The sequence below is a fragment of the Bufo bufo genome, chromosome 1, assembly GCF_905171765.1.
Source record: "Bufo bufo chromosome 1, aBufBuf1.1, whole genome shotgun sequence".
In the NCBI taxonomy this organism is placed as follows: Eukaryota; Metazoa; Chordata; class Amphibia; order Anura; family Bufonidae; genus Bufo; species Bufo bufo.
Genome location: NC_053389.1, coordinates 610,550,018 through 610,575,761, shown reverse-complemented (window position 1 = coordinate 610,575,761; position 25,744 = coordinate 610,550,018). Strand labels below are relative to the sequence as shown.

Genomic DNA, 25,744 nt, shown 5'->3' with positions numbered 1-25,744 from the left:
ACTAGCTATCTAATACTATCTATCTATCTATCAATCAGTCAATCATGTTACTCCCCAATGTGTGCCTCCAATATGTCAATAGGCTCACTTGTACACAGTACTAATACTCTCTAGCTATCTACCTATTTATCACTAGCTATCTAATACTATCTATCACTAGCTATATAATACTATCACTAGCTATCTAATACTATCTATCTATCTATCTATCTATCTATCTATCAGTCAATCATGTTACTCCCCAATGTGTGCCTCCAATATGTCAATAGGCTCACTTGTACACAGTACTAATACTCTCTAGCTATCTAATATTATCTATCGCTAGCTATCAAATACTATCACTAGCTATCTATCTATCTATCTATCTATCTTTCAATCAATCAGTCAATCATGTTACTCCCCTATGTGTGCCTCTAATGTGTCCATAGGCTCCTCACTAGCTATCTTTAATACTATCTAATACTTTCTATCACTATCGCTATCGCTAGCTATCTAATTCTATCTATCTATTTATCTATCCCCAATGTGTCCCTCCAGTATACATTGGACTGATATGTGTTGGGTTTGCGTATCCGCAAAACACGAGCACAGGCCGTGTGCATTCCGCATTTTGCAGATCAGAACATCCTTCTCCATGATAGAAATGTTGTACCTTTTTTGGCGGGCCACGGATCGGCGGTGCGGATGCGGACAGAACACTGCGTACTTGCCGCATCTTTTGTGGTCCCTTTGAAATGAATAGGTCCGCATCCGATTTGCAAAATTGCAGAACCAGATGCGGACAGAAAAATACAGTTTTGTGACTGAGCCCTTATGGAGAGGGACACAGTAAAAAAAATATCTGTTTATTTCAGTGGGGGTTTGCATTTGTCTGAGGCTTCCATCTAAAGGGCACATCACATCTACCTTTGATAAAAATGAGAAGTGAACAGAGCTGTACTGCGGATAAGAGGCTTAGATGCGAGGCCTAATGTGCACTGTATGTACAAGGCAGCAGGCAGCATTGCTTGGGAGTCCTGATGGAACGCAGTTTGCTCTAATGGCCGTATTACATTTCATTGTTCCTTTTCTGCCCGCCCTCTGGGAGCAAATATAATACATTACAAAGAGTGAAGACTGAGCTTGTACATGAAAACCAGTGTCAGTGTTAGGGTCTGTTCACATTATATTTGTCCCCCGCCCCAGTGATCTCTGTTCAAGCATGCACCTGGTGATGATCATTGGAGACCCATCATCTTGGGGTTTCTTCAAGCCTCCTTATGCGGTGCTCACATATCCATGGTGCTGTCCCATATTGTTTTTTCCCCTTCTAAACCAGGATGGAATTCTGTTGGTTTCAGACCTGGTTTTGAAAATAAATTTGCAAACATTTTGATCTGTTGGTCTGTGTCCATAAACTGCCCCTACCTCTGTATAAGGGCTCATGCACACGACCCTATGTAAAAAAATTCGGATGACGTCCGTATACATTCCGTATTTTGCGGAACGGAACAGCTCGCCCTTCATAGAACAGTACTATCCTTGTCCGTAATGCAGACAATAATAAGACATGTTCTATTTTTTTGCGGAACGGAAATACGGACATACGGAAACGAAATGCACATGGAGTAACTTCAGTTTAGTTAAGTTTCAGTCATAGGTTGGAAGCTGTAGGTTCACCGCTTTAGGCCTAGTTCACACAATTAGTGATTTAAGCCTCATTCACATTCAGTGTTTGATCAGTGATTTTGAGCCAAAGCCAAGTGCGGCTCAAAACAAAGAACAGGAGCAGATCTTTCCCTTATATATGTGTAGACTACACTCCTGGTTTTGGCTCACAATCACTGATGGAAATCACTGACGTGTGAATGAGGCATTAATCAGTATTTGATCAGTGATTTCCATAAGTAACCTTATACCTGTGTTTCCTCCACTCCTGGTTTTGGTTTATAATCACTGACAGAAACCACTTGCCAAAGGGCTTGTTCACATGAATGTATGGGTTCCGTTCCGTGCATTGGGGCCACAATTTGTGGTCCGCAATGCACAGAGAACGTTCGTGAGGCCTCCGGGAGGGATCCAGACCCGTTCAACTTGAATGGGTCCGCATCCCTCCATTCCACAAAAAGATAGGACATGTTCTATCTTTGTGCGGAATGGAAGTACGGAATGGAACCCCATAGAAGCACTCCGTAGTGCTTCCGTGGGTTTCTGTTCCGTGCTTCCGTTCCGCACTGCATCTCCGGATTTGCGGACCCATTCAGGTCAATGGGTCCGCATCCGTGATGCGGAATGCACACGGAACGGTGTCCGTTTATTGCGGTCCGCAATACAGCAACGGAACCCATACGTTTGAGTGAACAAGCCCAAACACTGACGAAATCACTGATTTGTGAACTAGGCCTATTTTTGTTGCAGTTTTTTGAACCAAAGCAGAAGTGGGTTCATAATGAATGGGAAATAGATAGGAAGGACTTCGACTTCTCCTTCCTGCTGAATCCACTTCTGATTTACTTTAAAAAAAAAAGTGCATCAAAAACTGCCACAAAAAAGCTGTGTGACAGCACCCTAATTCCGCACAGATTTCCGTGTGGATTTCCGTGTGTTTCCTCACCAAATCTGCAGTAAAAACTGCATGTGGTACTTGCAGCTTTTGGTGCGGATTTGCAGTGATTTTGCCACAGATCTCACCCTTCCATTAAGGGCTCATGCACGCAAACGTGTGCTGGCCGGGCCACTGTACACAGGACCCAATCACTTGAATGGGGTCCGTGATCCGCAGTAGATGGTCCGGGGTTCCGTGCCTCCGTTCCACACTGCACTTTCCAGATTGTGGACCCATTCAAGCCGTTTGCCGACAACTGTCATGTGCATGAGGCCTAAGTAGGGTGAAACCTGCTCCAAAAATCACACAATTGACATGCTGCAGACTTCAAAATCCACACAGCAGGTCAGTTTCCACACTGAACATAAAAGTGCACATGAGATTTGTCTCATTTCATACACTTTTTCCGTTACTGTATTCTGCTGCGGTTTTTCCACACGGGAATCAGACAGTCTGCAGACTATTACTTTGAGTGATGTGGTAACACCATGAGAGCTGTCACCTAGTGTATGTTCAAGTGCGCCCTCTGTGGGCACCAGGGAGAAGTACAAGCCTTTCTACCTGCTCTAGAAACTTGTACTGACTATAGTTTGGACATAGTTTGAGATTCAGAATAATTGGGGTCATTTATCAAACTGGTGTAAAGTACAACTGGTTTAGTTGCCCATAGCAACCAATCAGATTCCACCTTTTATTTTCCAAAGGAGCTGTCAAAAATGAAAGGAGGAATCTGATTGGTTGCTGTGGGCAAGTAAGCCAGTTCTACCAGTTTAATAAATGACCCCAATAATCCCTATATGCCTGTTTAGGACACGACTATCACGGCCTGTGATGCAAGTGACTAGAGACGGTAACGCCAATCACATGTGACTGTGACTCGCAATTTGGCAATTTTTTTTTCATCTAAAGTTGCCATTCAAGCAATACAAGCCGCTTGTCTTTGGTGTCGTGACTTGTCGCCGTTGCGTGACACATGTAGCCCTAGCCGTAAAGTCACGAATACTGCAAAAGCGATCATTCCCCTATGGCAGGGATCGGCAAACTTCGGCACTCCAGCTGCTGTGAAACTAAAACTCCCAGCATGCAAACATACTGTTCTTCTAACTGCTATAGAAGTGAATGGGGGCATTTTGGGAGTTGTAGTTTCAGAACTACTGGAGTGCCGGAGGTTGCTGAGCCCTGCCCTATGACGTCAGAATTTCTGCCATAACAGAAGACGCCTTGCGACTTTTATGCAGCTTTAACGCTTGCCTGTGTGAATAAGGCCTTAACCATGTGCACTACATATATGTGAGCACAGACCTCAGCCTGTACCAGACCTGTCGTGAAGGCGCTCTGTCTCCACACTACCACTAGGTGGCGGTGACGCCCCTGCTTATTGCTGAATACTTGCATTTATTTTCTGGTTAGGGGGGCTTATCTGGGTATTAGCCCCCTCCCCCATATAGCATAGAGCGGGGGGCACACGTGCGTGACACCCCTAACCACCTAGACGAGGTAGTCACCCCCCAGCACCTGACCAGGCAGCAGCCGCCGTCCTCTGATGATAGGGTTAATTGGAGGGGCTGGAGCCTATGTAAGGAGGAGACTTCCTGTCTGCAGACTGAGCAAGTCAGAGTGAAAGCGAGAATTACCGGGGACGAATCCCTCTCCTCACATTGTGCAAGCAGCCGGAAGTAAGCGGCGTCAGCTGTAGAGAGCGGGAGGAATGGCCGGCATGACTTCTCTGGAGGCCGTCAGGAGGAAGATCAAGTGCCTGCAAGACCAGGCGGATGCCGCCGAGGAGAGGGCAGAGCGGCTGCAGAGGGAGCGGGACGTGGAGAGGAAGCTGAGAGAGACGGTAAGCGTGCCCACTGGTGCCTGGCATGGAATAGGGGTGTAGTGCCATGCACCTCCTGTACCTGTTATAGCAGCCAGCTAACAGTTAACTGAATGGCTGCCTGTCCCAAGAGCTTGCACTCTGTGCTGTGTATTGGGCCTTAGGGAGGGGATGGTTGGGACTGGAGCAGAGAATGTCAGGCATGCAACAGGGCTCATCTGGACTGCGGTTAACTCCTTATCTGCCGCATCTACCTGGGGTGTGGTGCCCCCTCCCTCTACTCCATATTGGGAGTGCTGCTTTCTGGGGTCAGGACTGTCTTTTCTATCAGTTGATGTACCTGTAATAAGGAACTGACAGCCTCCAATATGAAGGTTTTATTGAGACCATTGCTTACGCGTTTCAGGCTGGCATATAGCCTTTACTCATCTCATACATGCAGGTGGTGAACTTTTTATTATTCTTTTCTTCTAATTCTCATTATCTCCAGCAGGGATCAGCAACCCCTGGCACTCCAGCTGTTCTAAGACTACAACTCCCAGAATCCTCCTTTCACTTCTTTGGGAGTTATAAGAACCTCCCAAGAAAGTGTCCATGCTGAGAGTTGTAGTCTCACGGCAGCTGATCCTTGAGGAGTGTGTGTATAGGTGCCAAGCCAATGAGTGCCCAGGTGGTCACAGTGCTTGGCATCTAGCTCCACCTCCTGCCTTTGTCCATTGATGGTGAAATGTTCTAAGCTATATTTCCATCCACGTGATTGCAGCTGGAAACTATTGGGCCATGCAGTAAGGGAGCCTTCTGTAGGGGCCATACTGTCTTCTCCAGATCCCGGGGAGGCAGCAGATCTGCTGGGAGTTTCTTTGAACTTTCCTCTCCTTATAAGGCTGTACGCCTTGTCTTGTCACTGACTGTACAGATGTCCTTCCCCTCAAATACTCCGGTGACACAACAGGAAGCACTACATTGCAGTTCACTGCTCCCAGCGCATTCTTCACTTCTGTTACTTTGAAGGAAGTTGGATAGTTTCACCCTGGTTAAATATTGATACACACTTGTCAGTATCTCTATAGTGCTTGAACATTCCCAGCCTTGGTTCCTTCAAGAGCCTTGCTTCTTATTTCTTAGAAAACATGTCTGGATCCTCCCGGATCCGTATGACCTTGTGCACAAATGGTTAACACTGGGATATAATCAGCGGCATGCAAATATTTAGTCACTGCGTGCAATTTGGTGACTTTTTTTTATTTTTTATTCTAACCTTTTGCTCGGGTGGCCATCTTATCTTTGTTTCTGCTTTTCTTTTACCATAGGGTGGAGTTTAGTGCAGGCCTCATTGTCACTTTGTCACCTCTTCCCACTCCAGTCTAAGAATCCTTCATCGCCTCTCACCACATTACTGTAAAACCGGTAGAGCGGACTGCTGCGCTAGCGCTTGATTTGACAGCGCCCTACCATTAATTGTAATCCGGTTATTAGTCTACTTGCCAAGTAGACCTAACTGCTAATTTTATTACGTTAATAATATGGCCCGGGGCCGGAAATTGTCATATCTGGCATAACATGTGGTTTCTTCATTCTTTATAAGGGAACATTATTTTAGTATTCATTATTGCTATGTGGGTGGTTTGTATAATTCATGTATAGAAACTGAAAGGGAATGCCCAATATGACGCTCGCCAGTCATTTTTCAGATCCATTGTACCTGTATTAAGGAGGTGGTCTCATGAAAAGTGTTCTACGATTTTTCAAGCCAATTAGAATACTCTAATTAAATAAAAAAAAAAATAGCATAGCCACTGAGCAACTAAATAAAATGTATCTGTATAGCGCCACCTGCTGTTCTTTTTCTCATCTCTCAGTCCACCTTGCTGAGGTGGTCACACATGCTCAGTGCACGTTTACCGTCCACTGCCACCAGCCAGATGGCCTGTTAGAAGCTGTGACAGTTACAGGGAGAAAACTGCAGAAGGAAGGACCTGACCCTTGAGAGAGGGCATGCCCTATGAGCTTCCAGCCTGAAATAAATCTAGCGGAGCAATAGGAACAATGAATGGGGAGATCCCTGGATCCATGTGAGGTACTGGGCTGGTTCTAGCTTTGTTAGAGATTGGCATATGCTATATGATGTCTGATCTTAATTTTTTTACATTAATCATGGGATAAGAGTTTTGTTAGGTTTGTGGGTCGGAAGGTCACGATATGCTGTCAGCCAAAGGGTTGTGTGGCTGCAGCTATTCCGACCCGCTTAGTATATGTTCCTGCGTTGCATAAATGCGTGTTGTGCAGCAAAGATAGTTATATAGACTTATTTTTTTCTAAATCTCATCCATTCATTGCAGAGAACGTCCACCCAACATGCGTTGTGGGTTGTTATGTCAATTTATGTTGCAGATATCTGATTTGGATGGATCTCACCCTTTGCAATAGAGTGAAATCTGCAGTGTTCTGTTTAAAATTCACAGAATTTGGTGCAGATTTTGCTGCTGCAGATCTCCCCTTACGCTGGGTTCACACATGAGCGTTTTACAGCGCGTTCCTACGCGCTGTAAAACGCTCAACAAGGAGAAACCAATGCTTCCCTATCGGCATGGTTCTCACCTGAGCGTTTTACAGCGCGTACGATCGCGCTGTAGAACGCCCCAAGAAGTTCAGGAGCTTCTTTGGGGGCGTATTGTCGCGCCTTCCCGTACATAGACTTCCGGGAACGCACGACAATGGGCGTTCGCATACTTCCGGAGCCGCGTCTGTGAGACGCCGGAGAATCGCTCATACAGAGCGCTTAGGTCTGAACCCTCTCTTATGGTCTGCTTGGCCAAGCATGCATGTGCATTTGATAGAAATGGGATCAAAGGGGTATTCTGGCAACAAAAAGTTATCCCCTACACTGGTGATGGAGGATAACTATTAGGCCTCTTGCACACGACCATATATACCGGTATTTTGCGGTCCGCAAAAAAAAATACGGATGTCCGTGTGCATTCTTCATTTTGCGGAACGGAACAGCTTTGCCATAATAACAGTCCTATCCTTGTCCGTTCGGCGGACAATAATAGGTGGTGGTCTATTTTTATTTTTTGCAGAACAGAAATACAGAAACTGAATGCTTATGGGGTAACTTCCGTGTTTTTGGGGGATCCATTGAAATGAATGGTTCAGCATATGGTCTGCAAAAAAGAGGAATGGACACAGAGAATACGTTTGTGCGTGTGAGCCCTTAGATTGGTGGGGTCCCAAACCCCATGGAGCCCCCCCTGAATTGGATCGAGTGGCTGGTTGGAATGTGCGACGCCACTCCATTCATTTCTGTGGGAGTGCCAGAGATGGCAGAGCGATGTACTTGCCTATCTCTGGCACTCCTTTAGAAATAGAGTGGCGTGTGCATTCCTACCAGCCACTCTGTCCCTTTCAGGGGGAGCTTTATGAGGTTTGGGGCCCTCTCATGATTGGTAGGATCTCCACTAATCAAATAGTTATACCCTATTCTGTAGCCAGAATATCCCCTTTAAGCTACTGTCGGATAACTGTAGTAGAGACTTATCTCCCTTGAGAACATTAGGAATGGGCATGTTGAAATCCAGCTGCCCCATCTGTTGTCTCAGGGGGAGAGTTGAGACAACCCTTAAACATTAGGCGGTCGGCAATCACACAGACGTTCCTGAGTGTGGTCACCATGCATTGGGTCAGATGTTCCACGTTGTACATATAGCCTTGTTTGGTTCTTCCAGTATATGCTGTGCACATTTACAGCTGTGTGTTGGGTCCTTGAGAGGTCAGGGTCTCTCTCTGTACACAGCACATAGTTGTAATGATGGTCCTGCCCTCAGGAAGTTGTTGAAACCAGGCTGTGTACAGGAGGGGTTAATTACGCACACATAGTTTTGTAGGGCGGGTTGCTCAGCAAACACTCCATCAAACCCAATGGCTAGGCATGGAGGATTTACTTGATGTATGGCCAGAACACCGCATCCCGTATGCTTGACTCTTGGTTAAGGGTCATTGCTGTATACATAAATGTACAGTACTATGGTTTGCAGGCTTTCTGAACACTAGAAGCCACAGATATGTTCATCGCCTCTTCTGGAAAGAGGAAGTTACCAAGTGTTTGTATCTCGTTTGAGAAGCGTTTGACCACATCCTACGTTCACATCCCGGCATACACCCTATAGATGAAGAATAACACGATGCAGCAGGCCTCTCAGACCTTTAGCTCTTGGCATTTATATATTCTATATTGGTCCATTTTTATCATATCAAAGACTGTCTTCTCCACGGAGGACATGTCATGATGCATGGTATGGTCAAGGGTTTTGGTTAGCAGTTGGATCTTTTCTTCTGGAGGAAAAACTTCAGCAGAATTCTCAGTATGGGTATTACCAGGAAGAAAACGGAGCTGGTTACAAGGCCGCTTTATAAAGGGACTGTGGTGATGAAGTCATAACCCCCTAACCACGGGCAACAAATATAACCAGCTCCATCACTGCCAAGCTATGTTTTACCCGGAGATGCTGCAGTATTTCAACAGTTTTGATAAAGACCTGGGCTTCAGGTGACATGTTGGGCAGATCACCTCTCGCTTCTCCCACCTGACTCTGACAGGTCTCTCCCTGTTTGTGTATGGGGGTAGTCCGGTCGGTCAAGCCAGGTTAGGGCAGCATGAATCTGCTGACACCTTCTCTTGAAGGATTTTGGTGTATCTCTGGCATGTATTCCACCTCCCTTCTTGATGTGTGTGTTTTTTTTTTTTCTCAATGAAAATCCACGTAGTAGAATAAAAATCGCACCTGACCATGGAAACGACAAAAAATAGCTATTTGCAGATCTACAGCAGGTAAGCTGAAAATTAATGGCAGAAACCTATGGGTCGGCCTTAGATTTCTGCTGTGGATTCTGTATAAATGCACACCGGCCTAATTCTCCTTTTGTAAAACCTGAAATTCAGTAATGTCCTTGCTTCCACAAAGACCGCAGGAAAATTGAACCTCACATCCTACACACTTCTGGTGTAGATTATAATGTGCTGGGCTGGCTATGCCCACTCCCTGCCCATTTATTAGAAAAATGGGGAGGAGAGCTGAAGGGGCCCCCCCCCCCCCCCAACTCCTAACTTTGCAAACTTTTGATGCCAGTCTTCTGGTTTCTTAATGTTTCCCATAATGCTTATTAGAGCGAGCAGACCTATGGATGGAAGCTTTATTCAGAGGTAAAAATGATAAGAAAAGAAAAATAGCTCCATGTAGTACTAGACAATTCAGGTTTTAGCTCCAGTTGTACAGCGCTCCATTGATGGCAGTTCCCCCTTTTTTTTTTTGGAATGGTTTTGGTTTGCTCTATGTGGCAGATACTGGTCCTTCCGGATGCTGGCGTAGCCCTTTGTTCATCTTTGTGTTTCACTGACTGCATTCTTTCTTTTGCTCACCTAGGCTGAAGCAGATGTAGCCTCATTGAACAGGCGCATCCAGCTGGTAGAGGAGGAGTTGGATCGTGCTCAGGAGCGTTTGGCCACAGCTCTTCAGAAACTGGAGGAAGCTGAGAAGGCTGCAGATGAGAGCGAGAGGTGAGTTTTTAAATTTTTAGCGTTTTGATTTCCTCTTAAGTGGCCAGCATTGGTGTTGAGGCATCATTTCGGCTGTGACCGTATGTCGTCGTTCAAACTAAGATGAAAGGAACATTCTTTGTGGTTGGAAGATGGTCGTCAACCACTTTACCATTTTACAAACCTTATTAACTTGTGATTTAGCCTTGCAAGGCCAGCTGTGTAGGGTTTCTGTGCCTCGGTCAATACATTAAACTGCAGAACCTGGGTGTCTGGATTGTTTTTCAGCTATGTAAATAACCAGCGCTGATTCTGTATGAGGTAATGCATTATGTTCTACACTTTATTCGGCACATCTACTATTGAGGTTTAGGCCTCTTGCACACGGCCGTATGTATTTTGCAGTCCGCAAAAAATACGGATGACGTCCGTGTGCTTTCCATATTTTGCGGAACAGAACAGCTGGCCCCTAATAGAACAGTACTATCCTTGTCCGTAATGCAGACAATAATAGGACCTGTTCTATTTTTTTTTTTTTGCGGAACTGAAATACGGAAATGATGCACATTGAATACCTTCTGTGTTTTTTTTTTTTTTTTGGAACCATTAAAATGAATGGTTTCCGTATATGGTCCGCAAAAAAAAAACGGAACAGACACGGAATGAAAATACGTTAGTGTGCAAGAGGCCTTACTCTGCTGGGCAATTTGTATTCACTGGTGGGTGTCCTGCTGCATTTCAGAGGCATGAAGGTCATTGAAAACAGAGCCCTGAAGGATGAGGAGAAGATGGAGCTGCAAGAGATCCAGCTTAAGGAAGCCAAGCACATTGCTGAGGAGGCTGATCGCAAATATGAAGAGGTGAGGGCACAAAGACTTCTTAAGCCTTTGGCCAAACAAGTGCGCTTAAGAGGTATATAAGATCTTTCCTTCTAAGAGTCAAATCGGAAGCAGCATTAGTCTGTTAAAGAGACTAGAAAGAAACATAACACTATAATTTAGTTTTACATAAAGTATAGATATAATTTGCAGAATAAACATTCCCATCCAGTAATTCAACTCTATATACACAACCTTCTCCCCAGCCTCTGATAGGAAATACAATTTACACCCATCTAGCATCCCCCTGTATAGTACAGATTCCTTGTTTGTGGGCAGCACATCCCTGTTCATGCTATACAGGATAGACAGAGGGAGCGTTCTCCTTTCCGAAATGGCTCCTAGGAAAACATCTGTCATTTATGTTCTTCATTTCACTGCTTGGTTAAACTCTGCGTTTCCCTCCGTGTGGTAGGTTGCCCGTAAGTTGGTGATCATTGAGGGTGACCTGGAACGTGCAGAGGAACGTGCTGAACTTTCAGAGAGGTGAGTGCATGTCCCCGGAGTGTGCATGTTTCCACTGGCTGGCTGCCTCCCTGGCACTTAATATACACCTTGAACATCCTCCTGGAGATGTTTTCCCCACAGGAATGCATTGCATGGTTTAGAGCAGCCTGGAGACCCTCCAAAGCTGGTCACTAAACGCAGAATATAGGTCTATGATATTCCATAGCAACATGGTTCACACAGTAAAGAAATAAAAACTTGGATAACTTTTTTTTTTTTTTTTTTTTTTTCTGTTTTGGACTACTTGCTATGAAATAAAAATACATTACACCTATTTTTAAAGGGTTGTCTCGCTTCAGAAAGTGTCATTATTTTTTTTTTTAATGTAGAGAAAGTTAATACAAGGCCCTTACTAATGTATTGTGATTGTCCATATTGCCTCCTTTGCTGGCTGGATTCATTTTTCCATCAAATTATACACTGCTTGTTTCCATGGTTACGACAACACTGCAATCCATCAGTGGTGGTCGTTCTTGCACACTATAGGAAAAAGTGGCAGCCTCTTTAGCAGCCAGGAATGCTTATAGGCCAGAGCTTTTTATCATAGTGTGCAAGCGCGGCCACCGCTGCAGGATTTCACGGTGGCCGTGACCATGGAAATGCGCAGTGTATAATGAGATGGAGAATGAATCAAGCCAGCAAAGGAGGCAATATGGACAATCGCAATACATTAGTAAGTGCTTTGTATGAACGTCTTCTACATAATAAATGCCATTTGCTGAAGTGACACAAGCTCTTTAATGTTTTAGAGGGGGGGGGGAAACACAATTTGCTCGTTAGATGTTATCGTGCAAGTGTATGTTCACTATTAACTACCATTTTGCCGAATGCTATAATCTACATAAAACAGTTTGGCTTAATTTTTATACTGATCATCAGTTACAGCTTTATAGTCCAGAGCTGCATTTCCAAATCTGCTGGAAGTCAGTCCTACCCAGATGCACCCCCTAAAAGTGGCCATATACCTTCAATAACTGTTATCTGATGAGTCATTTGCCCAATGGCCATTCCCCTGAACCTCCCTATTTTTTTTTTTTTTTTTTTTTTTTTTGGAAAGCACATGGATGATCTGCACTTGTATGTTCATTCCACAAAAAGATAGAATATGTCCTGTGCATGGACCACAGATCCATTGTAGTCAATGGGTCCACAAAAAATGTGGATGCAACAAAGCTTTTTGTTCTCCACAAGGATTCCTGGAGACAAATCTGTACTTGTAAGGTCTGGATAGACATTGAGCAACCAATGGATTCTGGTAGATGTGAGATCTGAAGCTGTGGATCAGTGCAGAAGTAAAGCAATAGACTAATTTTATATGTGAATATATTGGCACACTTCAGAACTGATAACCCAACTCCTACTGACCAAGAACTAGCTTTAACAGGTATTCTCGTATATTCACGTGTAACAATGTTTGTGTTTTTCTTTGCATGCTCCACATATTTGAATGGCTTGTGTGCTCCTTCCTTGTTTCATGCACTCATTAATAGTCGCTGCCGACAGTTTGATGAACAGCAGAGAATAACGGACCATACGTTGAAAAGATTACTAGCTTCAGAGGAGAAGGTACTGCTGCCAGTCTGGGCCCTCTTTATCCCTGGCTGCTGGGCTTCAGATCTCCTCTTAACTCGCTCTAAAGCAGTATTTTCCGCACTTTCCTCTCACTGCGGTGTCCCCCTTATCTGTTAGGAGTCTTTTTTTATTTAATGGTACGTGACTGTCTCAAGCTGAGAAAAAGCTGCATTGTCCACATGTAAAAGATGTGATTTGTATGTGGAGGTTACAACATAGATAATGAGGCTGGGCCACTTACCCATAGCATGGTATCCACATCTAGGGCTCGTTTGGGGCCTCCTTTAGAGAGTGCGTTCAAATTGCTGGTCAAAATTCTGGGTTTCCATTAGAAAGGGTAAATTGGTTCCATTGGGCAACAGTGATTTCCCATGTTTCCATTATTTTAGTTCTGATCCTGTAATGGATCAGAACAATGAAAAAGCAAGATGTGAACAAAGCCTACTATTTTCCATTGCAACTTTCTCAATGCTATTTAAGACATTGCATCTTTTACATCAACAGCGCAGCTTTTTCTAAAATTTTAATTTTAGCTCTGTAATTCTCCTTTGGTCCTGTTTGGTTTTTCATTGTATTCTCTCCTTTCAATCTCCCCTTTTTTTTATTTTTTATTTTTATTTTTTTTCCTTCGCCCCCTCCTTCCGTCTTTACTCTTGCCACTTCTTCCATTCACCTCACCCATGCAAACAGCAAATGTGCTGAGCTTGAGGAGGAGTTGAAAACTGTTACCAACAACCTGAAATCTCTGGAGGCCCAGGCAGAAAAGGTAGGATGACAATATGTATGCTGACCTATGTGGAGCGCGCTGCAGCTGTCCATGGATGGGTTTCAGACAAGAGACTACCATGGCTGCTGTAACGCTTAATCTGTCCTATCTGGACACCATGTTACTGGCAAACGAGTGGCAAGGATTTGGTTAATTTAGTACAGCTTTCACGCTGTGCCTCCCCATTTTGTTTAGAGAAGCCAGGGATGCAAATTATTAAGCAAAGCTTATATTGGCTTTAGACAAACGCATATTCCTGAGAGATTTCAATTTCAGGAGTATGCTTTTATCAGATAAAAATGAATGAAAAGTTACTTTTTCTGTGTGGTGTACAGTTTTATATAAATGGCCCCCTGACACGAACATTTTTATCATAAGATTTGTGCAATCCCTTAGGTGTAATATTTCCTTTGGGCATTCTTGAGGCCTGCACTTGCTGAATGACTGTATATTACATGAGGAGATTATTGTTGCAATGATCGCTAACGAACAATCATCTGGCAGTGTAATACTGCCGCCGATTACCCGATAAACAGGATCTTTAACATGTTAAAAAAAAAATCCTGGTTTGCCGGGGGCAGATTGTTTGCCGACAGCAAAGCGCTTATCAAACAGCACAATGAGACGGTATAGGGATGAGCGATGCATTAGCAATATTGAGGAGGAGATCGCTGCATGTAATAGCAGTGGTCTCCTCTAGCGAGCAGGCGATTGGCAAGCGCTTCCCGCCTGACAATCGCATGCCCTGTCTGCCCGTGTAATAGGGCCCTAACCGTTTAGAACTTAAGATGATGAGCAGAAACCTGATGTAGATGAAATTTGCCTCCAAGTGCAGTATTTGACGGTACTAAGGCAAGTGTGTATATGTTGGTGGTTCACATTATCCCTGGTTTCTGACTACTTACATTCTCTAGGCCGCCACTGGTTGTGGATAAAGTCTTGATCAGTCCACTAAACCTTGTTCTTTCTTTTTACAGTACTCCCAGAAAGAGGACAAATATGAGGAGGAAATCAAGGTCCTTACAGACAAGCTGAAGGAAGTAGGTTCTGCTACAGCTTAATCTCAGTATTTGCAGTTAGGAGACTGGTTAAACTAGTTAGACTCATATTGTCTGTTGTCCTTCAGGCTGAGACACGTGCTGAGTTTGCAGAGAGGACAGTAGCCAAGTTGGAAAAGACCATTGATGACTTAGAAGGTACGAGCTATCTTTCTCTTTCTTTTTACTTAAAATTCTGTTTTGTATTTTGCTTTGTTTTTTTTCATAGGCACATTTGAACTGGAGGTTGATGATTTGGAAATGTACACTCCCATATCTAAGTGTAGATGTGACCATATAATTGTAATATGCTTAAACATTCTGGCTCTGATTTATCATGCCTTCACTCCAGAATTCTGGATTCCAAAACATGCAAAATGGGGCTTTTGCAACATTTTAAGCTCCCCTGCAAAAAAAGTTTGCCTTTTTGTATTTTTTACTCCAGTCTTGAAATATGGGGGAGAAAGTGTGCATGGTTAATCCAGTTTCACTCCAGATTTATCACTGAGACTTAATTTTATTTTAATTTTTTTCACACGTGGGTTGGTCAGTCAATGATTTCCATGGTTTGCAAGCCAAAACCAGGATTGGAGCCTACAGACATAATGTATACGAAAGATCTGCACATGTTCTTTTAGAACCGCGCCTGGTTATGGCTGGAAATCGCTGACCAAACACTGACATGTGAATGAGGCATAAGGCCCCTTTCACACGGGCGAGATTTCCGCGCGGGTGCAGTGCGTGAGGTGAACTCATTGCACCTGCACTGAATCCTGACCCATTCACTTCAATGGGCCTGTTCAGATGAGCTGTGATTTTCATGCATCACTTGTGAGTTGCGTGAAAATCGCAGCATGTTCTATATTCTGCATTTTTCATGTAACGCAGGCCCCAAAGAAATGAATGGGTCTGCGTGAAAATCGCAAGCGAGTGCGGATGCTGTGTGATTTTCACGCATGGTTGCTAGGAGATGATGGGGATGAGTAACCCCATTAAAGTCTAATCACTGTATTTTCCCTTATAAAAGAGAAAATAATAGCATTCTTAATACAGAATGCTTACTAAAATGTGGCTTGAGGGGTTAAAAAAAAATATTGACTCTCCTCATCCTCTTGTTCGCGCAGCCGGCATAGTCTCTTTCAGGACCTGCAAAAGGATCTTTGACGTAATCGCGCTAACCACGTGGTGAGCGCGGTGACGTCAGCGCAGGTCCTGCTGAATGAAGATAGAAATCTTCTAGCTTTATTCAGCAGGACCTGCGCTGACGTCATCAAAGGTCCTGAAAGAAGACTGCCGGCTGTGCAAACAAGAGGATGAGGTTTATTTTATATTTTTTTTAACCCCTCAAGCCACATTTTAGTAAGCATTCTGTATTAAGAATGCTATTTTTCCCTTATAACCATGTTATAAGGGAAAATAATAGTCTACACCTAACCCAAACTTCAGTGAAGAGGTTCGGGTCTGGGTACCACATTCAGTTGTTTTTTTTTTGTTTTTTTTCTCATGTGCGTGCAAAACGCATTGCATTCGTGCGGTAAAAACGGAATGCAAAACTGACTGCAATTGCGTGCCTACTCGCACGGGTTTCCCGCAATTCACACCGGTGTCCCGGATGAGTCTGGTGTGCAAGAGGCCTAAGGCATGACCATCTCTGTCCAGTAGGAGGGTGGAGTAGGAAAACTGGAGCAGACTTCTAGACAGGATTTAAGGATATGAGATATTATAAAGTCTACATTAGACTCAAGCAAAACAGACTTCAAATATTCCCCTCATGATAAACTTCACTCTTTCTTGGCCAATCAATATATCCTTGGCAGTTGTTGAGGTGTTAGGTTGTTTTTTCTCCTGCTAATCTGTCTTTCTTCTTCTCTTTTTTTATTTTTTTTATTCGTGCATAATTTGTTTTCCATGCCGGGCTCTTCACTGCTTCTCCACCACGCTATCTGCTTCTTCATCATGTTCCTGGATGGTGGTTGTGAACACTGGACTCCCTTCCACATTTTCCTCATCTATATGTTCCCTTCCCACCATTCCTTTTTTCCTATTCTTCCTGTTTGTGTCCTACGTCTACCACAATATCTTGCCTTTGTCACTTTCTGTCCACCCTCTTGTTTTTTTCCCCTTCAATTTCTCTCCAACCTTCACTTTGAGCAGATGAACTGTATGCCCAGAAACTGAAGTACAAAGCCATCAGTGAAGAACTGGATCACGCTCTCAATGACATGACTTCAATGTAAATTCCCCTTTCTATGTTTTCTTTGCTTCTGTTCTTACCCTCTCTGCTCGCTTAATAAAACTCACGTCCTACCCTCACACCTTCATATTTTTTTATTTTCGCTCACTCTCGCTTACTTCCACTTACTTTTTACTTCTGTTTAAACAACTGGCATCCTATGTAAAGTGTAATTCTCTCATGGTATATTATCATAAATCTAAGATGCAAAAATGAAAGCCTCTGAGGCAGTAAAAAACCTAATTTGCTGATTTGAGTTGTAGATGCCTAATACAAGAGGGAACTGCCTTTTTTTATTCTTAAATTTAAAAGCCAGTGTGTTAAACAGATGTAAACTCATTGCTTCTACCATTTATCTTTTGCTTTTTTTTTCTTTACATAAAAACCTTGTCAATGCACACTAATGTAGAAAACTGCATAAATTCAATAATGCGAACATCAATGGCTCCTCTCAATACAACAATGGCTTTCCGACGCCAGACAAAATTTTGCCTCGTTATGTAAAGTATGTACAATACATACTCTTGTACAGGCACAACCTAAGAGATTAAAGGGGTTTTGGCTAATTCAGCCTTTGTACAGTCCTGTGGAAGGAAGATTGTGTAGTTAGTACTTACCTGTCCCTCGCTCCGCTGAAGCTCAGTCTCCCTTGCACTCACACAGGCTGCGGGCTCTTCCTCTCTTGACCGGATGTGCGACCTTCTTTTCCTGTTCAGCAGCATAATGGTAAATCCAGCTGAACAGGAAGAGAAGGGCACAGATCTGGTCGGGATTTGAGCAGACAAGGCCGCGGCCTGTGTGAGTGCAGTGGAGATGGCGGCTGTGGCAGAGCAAGGGATGACGGGTAAGTACTACCTAAACTATCTGCCTTCCACAGGATAGTACCAAGGACAGATTACCTAAAATGTCCAGAGAACCCCTTTAAATGGGTTGTCCAGGACTTATTCATGTACTATCCTTAGGGTAGGTCATATCAGACTGGTGGCGGTCCAGCTCCTGGCACCCTCTGATTGGCTGTTTTCAGAAGCTTGGCATCCGATCTACACTGTTCCGTCTATTTTGTGGTGGTCAAGCCCGTTTACTGTACTTTTACTATTCAAGCGCGTGGAAACGGTGCTGCAGTAACTTGGGCACTACACAATGGACTATCCTGAGAACAGTGTAGTAGTAAGTAGGCCTGGCCGCTACACAGTGGACAGAGCTATGTAATTCTCGCACCAGGCCTTCTAAAAACAGCTGATTGGTGGTGCCTGGAGTCGGGTCCCAGTGGATCTGATATTGATAGGAAGTAAAGTCCCGATAGCCCCTTTTTATAGCAAGAATAATACCTGCCTATGAGGGTGTACAAATTTGGATTTGACTAAAGGGCTTACAGTATTCTAAATGATGTAGAAACCAGCAGGAATAGTAACGCTTGAATTTTAAGTAGAAATGGTGGTTGTTTTAAAGGGAACCGCTCAGTAGGTTCAGCAGTCCTCAAACCTAGTGACGGGTTCTGTTTTAAAAGCATCATTTAGTTTCATATACAAAGCCTGAAAATGCACTTTACTTGGTTATTTTGGAATATGTTCTACGTCTCACTTTAGAAGCTGTAAAGCCTGTATTTATTTCAATTTGAAAGTATTTTTGCCCTCAGATGTATTATTACCCGGCATCCATTGATAAGACATCAGTGTACTTATACCTTGTCACTTACAGTCAAATTTAGTAATAGGATTTAGATATAGAGCAAGCTTCTGTGTGTATTTATGCTAACAATTTATTTAAATGCCCTGATGCATATGCACATTAATCTGTCTTAAGGATAGAGGTAACCACTTTACCCCTCTGTGTTGGCGAAAGATTAAAGGGACTGTCAAGTCATTTTTACCTATATAACTATTGGCATTGCCCCATAGAAGATTGCAAACATACCTGTGTACCTTGTGTCTTTATTCTATGTCCAGAGAAAGTGATTTTATTCTGCTAGAAAACGGCTCCCAAGTGTCCAAAGCAAACCAAACTTGAGAGAAGGGCTGCTTTAGCAGCTAGAAACGTGGTCTTGTTTGAAAGCTGGAATTCTAATCTTTCAGAAAATACCAGCATTCTATCAATTACATCTGAAGATATAGCTGTTAGAATTTGGGATTTAGAAATCTGTGTGAAAGTAAAAGTAGATTTCACCAACTTCACTCCTGACTTGATTTCTAACAGCTATATCTTACGATATAATGCTGTGATTCTACTCTTGTCTGAAAGATTGGAATGCCAGCGTTCAAACAAGACAATATATCTCTAGCTACCAATCCCAAGATATGAGCAGCTAAAGCAGCCCCCCCCTCCTAAGTTTGGTTTGATTTTGGCACTTGGAACAGCAAACCCTGCCCAGCTGAGCATTTGGGAGCCATTTTCCAGCCGAATAAAAGCAATTTGTTTTCTGGACATGGAATAAATACACAAGGTACACACAGGCATGTTTGGAATGTGTTTGCAATCTACTTTGGGGCAATGCCAATAGTTATATAAATGACCTGACGGACTCCCTTTTTAAAGAGGGTGTCTCACTTCAGCAAATAACATTTATTCTGTAAAGGAAATTAATACTAATATATTAGCCATACTGCTTTGTTTGCTAGCTGGATTCATTTTTCCATCACATTATACACTGCTTGTATCCATGGTAACGACCACCCTGCGATCGATCAGTGGTGGTCGTGCTTGCACACTATAGGAAAAAGCATTAGCGTATGTGTGCTTCCTTGGTCCCTGCCAGTGCTATTTCCTATAGTGTGCAAGCATGACCACCACTGATGGATTGCAGGATGGTCATAACCATGGAAGCGAGCAGTGTATAATGTGATAGAAAAATTGAAGCCAGTCAGCAAAGGAAGCAAGTTGGATAACAACAATACATTCATAAGTGGCTTGTATTAACTTTCCCTATATGATCAATACCATTTGCAGGAGTGAGACAACCCCTTTAAACCTGCAGTTTAATACAGAATATGGCCATGCAGCCGTTTTTATTGAAAGAGGACCTATCACCGTTAACTCTTTTTAATTAAAAGCTTTCTGAGCCTAGTGACCAAGTGGGTGGACTTATTAATGATGGGCTTTCCTGTACCTGTGTGCACATAGCTGTTAATCACTGATAGGATCGGCTTCTGAATGCGGAAAGAGCAGTGATGGATGCGATATAATATTCTTAGTGATCTGTGCTCTTTCTGTCATACAAATTGAAAACATTGAGTGGAGCCATTGCATGTAACTTGTATGCTTTTCCTTCCAGGCAGGAACACTAATGACTCTAATATACATTTGCCTTTCCACTTCAGTGCCATTGAAATCACCTTTTTAGACTAAGCGCTATCGTGAAAAACACCATGTTTTTCATGGCCTTTTTTAAGTGTTTTGTCACCAGATATTACCTTAAGGTCTGTAGTGAAATATGAAAAAGCATTTTACGGTGCCAGAAAAATGAACTTTTGTGAAGAAGCCCTTAAAATGCTTTCAGCAGTTTACCCTATAGCCTTCCTCTAGTGCCAGGGGAAACTACAAAAAAAGTTTATCTGGTGCCTGCCTCAAATTGGTCAATAAGTGCAGATGCAAAGAACTATTTCTGGGCACAATTACTAAAAGCCCCTTTACATTTATGCATAACTGAAATAGACCGTCCTCTGCATAGGTAATTGCTGCACATAGTAATGTTAACAGAAGTGTGGCTAGTGCTCAGCACATAGGAAGAGGAGCTTCTTCTACCAGCAGCTCGACAGTGATCTGGTGGAAATGACCATCAGATACTCTGAAGGACTTTGCAAACCACCAGTTTTATAGACTTGCAATAATTATTGGTGTACCAAGCATTTATTTTTAAGGAGAAAGGGAACATACTGATATTGGCACCGACAGGGGACATGCACATGGCAGAATATATAGCCATAATATGGTGGTGTGATTTACCAGCTTTTCACGCATACCTATATGTATAGTCATGGCAATCAGTGCCTACGGGGCATTCTCTTCACATGCAGTGCCAGGGCTCTGCATTGAACCTTCCCTGCCCCTGTTCCTGAATGACAGCTCTTTCCTCTAATTTGAAGGCTGCTAGAGCCGACAAAGAGTCCTTCTTGGATGCTATGCAGTGATTTTGAGGGGGGCTGAATTGGTGATTAACAGGGGTGGATTAAGTGCATGATAGGCCTGGGGCTGTCTACCCAATTCGGGGGCCCCCCACCCCCTCCATTTTAGTTTTAGTTTGTTTTTTTTCTGTATAAAGAGGCTGCGGTGCTTTGTGAGCGCCAAAGTCTCTTCCTAGGCCATATGACATCGTTCACAGGGTCTAGGTGCAGCTCTGTCCCATCTGAGTGATTGGGTCTGAGCTGTAATACCAAGCGCAGTGCTATCAAATGGACAAAGCTGTGCTCGGTAAGGAGCAAAGAGGCTGCGGCGCTCACTTTAACTTCACGGTCTCCTCAAACAGCTGATTGGTGGGGGTGCCAGGAGTCGGACCCCCACCATCTCATAACTGAGTACAGATTTCATAGATGTTACCTGCAATACTATGTCACACCCCACATAACAAAGTGACATATTGTGTTATGTGGGGTGTTACATAGGACTGCATGGAACATCTACTACATTATCTGTACACAGAAGGTTATCAGGGCTGTTACATAGGACTGCAGGTGACAAACAAAAATTTTAGTTGCCAAATTTAAAATGCATACGATTATGATAAAAAAAATACTTGGAGAAGATGACGCAGGTCACAGTAGTGAGCCAGCTCTACATATAGGGGAATACAGCACCACATACCTGTTACATCCAGTGACATCTCCTGTCATGTAGATCTTCTCTTTCCTCTTCTCCTCTGTTTGACCCAGACCGCCATGACTAATTCTTTCAGCCACATCTCGTCTCTACAGAGTTAGTTACACAGACACGTTAGAGTTCTTATAATTGGGGTCATTTATCAAACTGGTGTAAAGTACAACTGGCTTAGGTGCCCATAACAACTAATCAGATTCCACCTTTCATTTTCCAAAGGAGCTGTCAAAAATGAAAGGTAAAATCTGTGGCTATGGGTAACTAACCCAGTTATACTTTACACTAGTTTGATAAATTACCCCAACGGTCCCTATAGTGTCTACAGCAGTTATAATGTCCCCTAGAATGCCCCCAGTAATAACACCCTATATTGTGCTCCGGGAAAGAATGCCTGTATAATGTCCCCTAATAGAAATGCCCCCACACTGACCCCCATATAGTAGTTTCCCCCCCACACTGCTCCATACAGTATTAGTTTCCCCCACACTAGTTGGCGCACAAAAAATAAAAAAATATAAAAGCTAATACTTACCTGTGTCCTAGTCCCTATCCATAGTATTCAGTATATTGGGCAGACTAGATGGGCCAAATGGTTCTTATCTGCCGACACATTCTATGTTTCTATGGTGCAGACACGCTGCGCTGGGATTTTACTACCGCATGGGTTTTAGGCCTGAAGCCTATTGCAGTGATCGACAGTGGGGCAGGGAACTATGCGCTCCCGTGCCCCGCCGTAGTTTGGGTCGGCGTTGGGGGGGGGGGGGGGGGGGCTACAGACCCAAACGCCCCAATTATAATCCTTTACTGGTGATTAATGCCATTGCTCATACCCCCTATTCACTTTACCCCATGTTGGCAGTACATCTCCTTATTTACATGAGGTGATATGCTGCCAACCAGCATTTCCATGCCTGGATAAAATATCCAATAGAAGCATTTGCTAAGCTAACTGCAGCCCTGTTAACATGGGGCAGCGATTGGGGAAAGAGCACCTGAATGAGCGCTCATTTCACCAATCATTAGCTTGTCTTGTGTGGAAAAACTGACGTAATCCAGTACCAGCAAAGTGTATGAGATCGGGCAAATCTCATGTACACTTTGCTTTTTCGTTCTGTGTGGATTTTGAAATCTGCAGCATGTCAATTCTATTGTGTGGATTTCACACTTTTCTGTGGCCAACCCACATAAAATACACACCAAAAACTGCAAGTAAGGCCTCTTGCGTTCCGTATACAGAACGCTTCATTTCAATGTATCCACAAAGAAAACGGCAGGTACTCAGTTTCCGTTTTTCCGTTCCAAGATAGAACATGTCCTATTGTCTGCATTACGGACAAGGATAGTACTGTTCTATCAGGGTCCAGCTGTTCCGTTCTGCAAAAAAACGGAATGCACACGGACGTCATCCGTATTTTTTGCAGATCCGTTTTTTGCGGACTGCAAAATACTGAAAGCCATACGGTTGTGTGCAAGAGGCTTAACGCATGGATTTTGGTGCAGCAACGCACATTTGTGCGGAATTTCTGCAAGACAGCCCGTACATGTGTGTAGGTAGCCTAAAAGAGCAGAGAGGAGAACCTGGGTACTACATGTGGAGAGAACACCCCTTGGGCACTTGTGATCCTGGCACCAGAAGGATTAAAACATCTGTCATGCACATAGGTATGGGTACACTGTCCCTTTGTTGCCTTCATAAGCTGTACAAGTAACTGCATACAATATGACCTATATAACTACAAAACCATTTTCTCTTCTAGATATATAAAGGGGTGGTCTAGAATTAGAAAAGCATGGCTGCTTTATTTCAAGAACAGCTCCACACTTGTCCATAGGCTGTGACTGGTATTGAAAATCGTCTCCATTAAAGTCATTGGGGGCTGAGCTGTAATACCACACACAACCTATGGACTGGTGTTGTGTGGTTTTTGGAAGACGGCACCCATCTTTTTCTAGTCCTGGACAGCCCCTTTAACTATATAGCACAGAAGATTTTTTTGTAGCTATGTTATATTATATGCAGTTACTTTTAAGCATTGCCTATTCAAGGGGGCCATTTGTCAGCATCTCATCAATACTAGAGGATCGCTTGGAAATCTGCAGACATGACTAGAAGATTCTACTATGCTTCCTGTCAAACTGAAGTTCATGAAGACATTTCGGAAGGGATTAGTATAGATTTTAACTAGTAGAATTATTAAAGGGAGTCACCTCCATATGGCCATATACAGCGCTTACATTGCCCTACAGCACACCTATACATGAATGTTATGGTGTCTTTGTCTTTACACTTGCAGGAGCTGGAAAAACTAACTTTGATTGATATGCAAATGAGCACTCGCAAGTGCCCAGGGGCGGCGTTCACTGTGTTGGGGCCCAAGCTACCTCTGCCTTTTTTCATTAATCCCCCAGGCCCTGCATATGCCCACCCTCCTATTCACTTGCGTCCTCCTTCGGTCCGGCCGAGAGCATGTGCCCTGCGATGCCCATTGTGGGCACGGCATCGCTTTAACTCCGGCGAACGGCGCAAAACCAGTGGCAATGTGGCGTTCGTCCGCACCATGCGCAGTAGTTAAAGCTATGCAGTGCCCACAATGGGCATCGCAGTGCACATGCCCCGGCCCGGTGAGGCAGTGTGCAGGTGCGGGATCTCGGCCGGACCGAAGGATGATGCAAGGGAATAGGAGGGCAGGCAGAGGCTGGGGCGGGGGAACAATGAAAAAAGGCAGAGGTAGCCTGGGCACCAACACCGTGAACGCCGCCCCTGGGCACTTGCGAGTGCTCATTTGCATATCAATCAAAGTTCGTTTTTCCAGCTTCTGCAAGTACAAAGACAAAGGTACTATTGCATTCATGTATAGATGTGCTATAGGGCAATGTAAGCGCTGTATATGGCCATATGGAGGTGACAGACTCCCTTTAAACACATACACATTCATGCACCCCAACCATATTAACTTCAAATCTAAGCTTTAGGGTACATGCACACGTTCAGGATTCATGTGCGGAGAATCCGCGCTGAAATCCGCAGGTGTTCGCAGGCAAATCTGTGCGGTCAATCTGCATCAATTGGTGCAGATTTTCAGCATGCGGACTTCACTAAGTGAAGAAAATCCGGTCAGGAAAAATAAAAAATAATTGACTTGCTGCAGATTTCAAAATCCGCACGGAAAAAAATCTGTTGCGATACCAAATTTTTGATTCGATTTCGATACCATAAAGTATTGCGATGCTCGATACCAAGCGGGGAAAAAATAAACCAAAAAAGCCACGTGCATTCCGCATTTTTAAAAATGGCGAATCGCGCCTTTTTTTCTGTTCTGGCGTTCACAACGTAGTTTCTTTTTAAATATTTTAATAGTTTGGACTTTTTGGACGTGGCGATATGTTTATCGTTTTATATATTTTATATGTAAAATTGGGAAAGGGGGTGATTCCTACTTAAAAATTTTTTTTTTTTTTTTTTTTAAATAACCATTTCCCCCTTAGGGGGCTAGAACCTGGGATCTTTTAATCCCTTGTCCTATTCACCCTAATAGAGCTCTGTTAGGGTGAGTAGGACTTCACACTCTCCCTGCTGCTCTGTGCACACAGCATCAGGGATTTTACCATGGCAGCCAGGGCTTCAGTACCGTCCCGGCTGCCATGGTAACCGATCGGAGCCCCAGGATTACACTGCTGGGGCTCCGCTTAGAAGCTGCCACTGCACCACCAATGAGGGGAGGGGACCCTGTGGCCACTGCCACCAACGATTTTAATATTTGTGGGGGTTGAGGCGGGACAGGCACACTGTGCCACCGAAGATTTTAATACGGGGGGGGGGGTTGAGGCGGGACAGGCACACTGTGCCACCGAAGATTTTAATACGGGGGGGGGGGCGGGTGCACTGTGCCGCAAATGATAATTAACCTTTAATACAAGAGGCGGATACTGGCAGCAGATCAGCGACAGTTAACTGCTGCTGATCGCAGCTCCCTGTCAGAGGCAGGGTGCCGGCTATGTGATTCTGCTG

The 25,744-nt window shown here is 43.8% G+C and overlaps 1 protein-coding gene across 12 annotated transcripts in view; it reads left to right on the top strand.

Annotated features, from left to right (window-relative positions):
• Nucleotides 1–25,744, top strand: part of TPM1 (tropomyosin 1) — a 45,294-nt gene that overhangs the window by 11,277 nt on the left and 8,273 nt on the right. For 3 of the 12 annotated variants that reach the window (XM_040413667.1, XM_040413674.1, XM_040413665.1), the window contains 6 exons: nt 9,824–9,957; nt 10,679–10,796; nt 11,230–11,300; nt 13,584–13,659; nt 14,637–14,699; nt 14,786–14,855. In XM_040413667.1, coding sequence (XP_040269601.1) covers nt 9,824–9,957; nt 10,679–10,796; nt 11,230–11,300; nt 13,584–13,659; nt 14,637–14,699; nt 14,786–14,855 — 532 coding nt within the window. Of the gene's footprint in view, nt 1–4,044; nt 4,425–9,823; nt 9,958–10,678; nt 10,797–11,229; nt 11,301–12,811; nt 12,888–13,583; nt 13,660–14,636; nt 14,700–14,785; nt 14,856–16,850; nt 16,930–25,744 lie in introns of those variants that run through there. The other 9 variants (XM_040413664.1, XM_040413663.1, XM_040413669.1 and 6 more) reach the window with 7 other exon arrangements.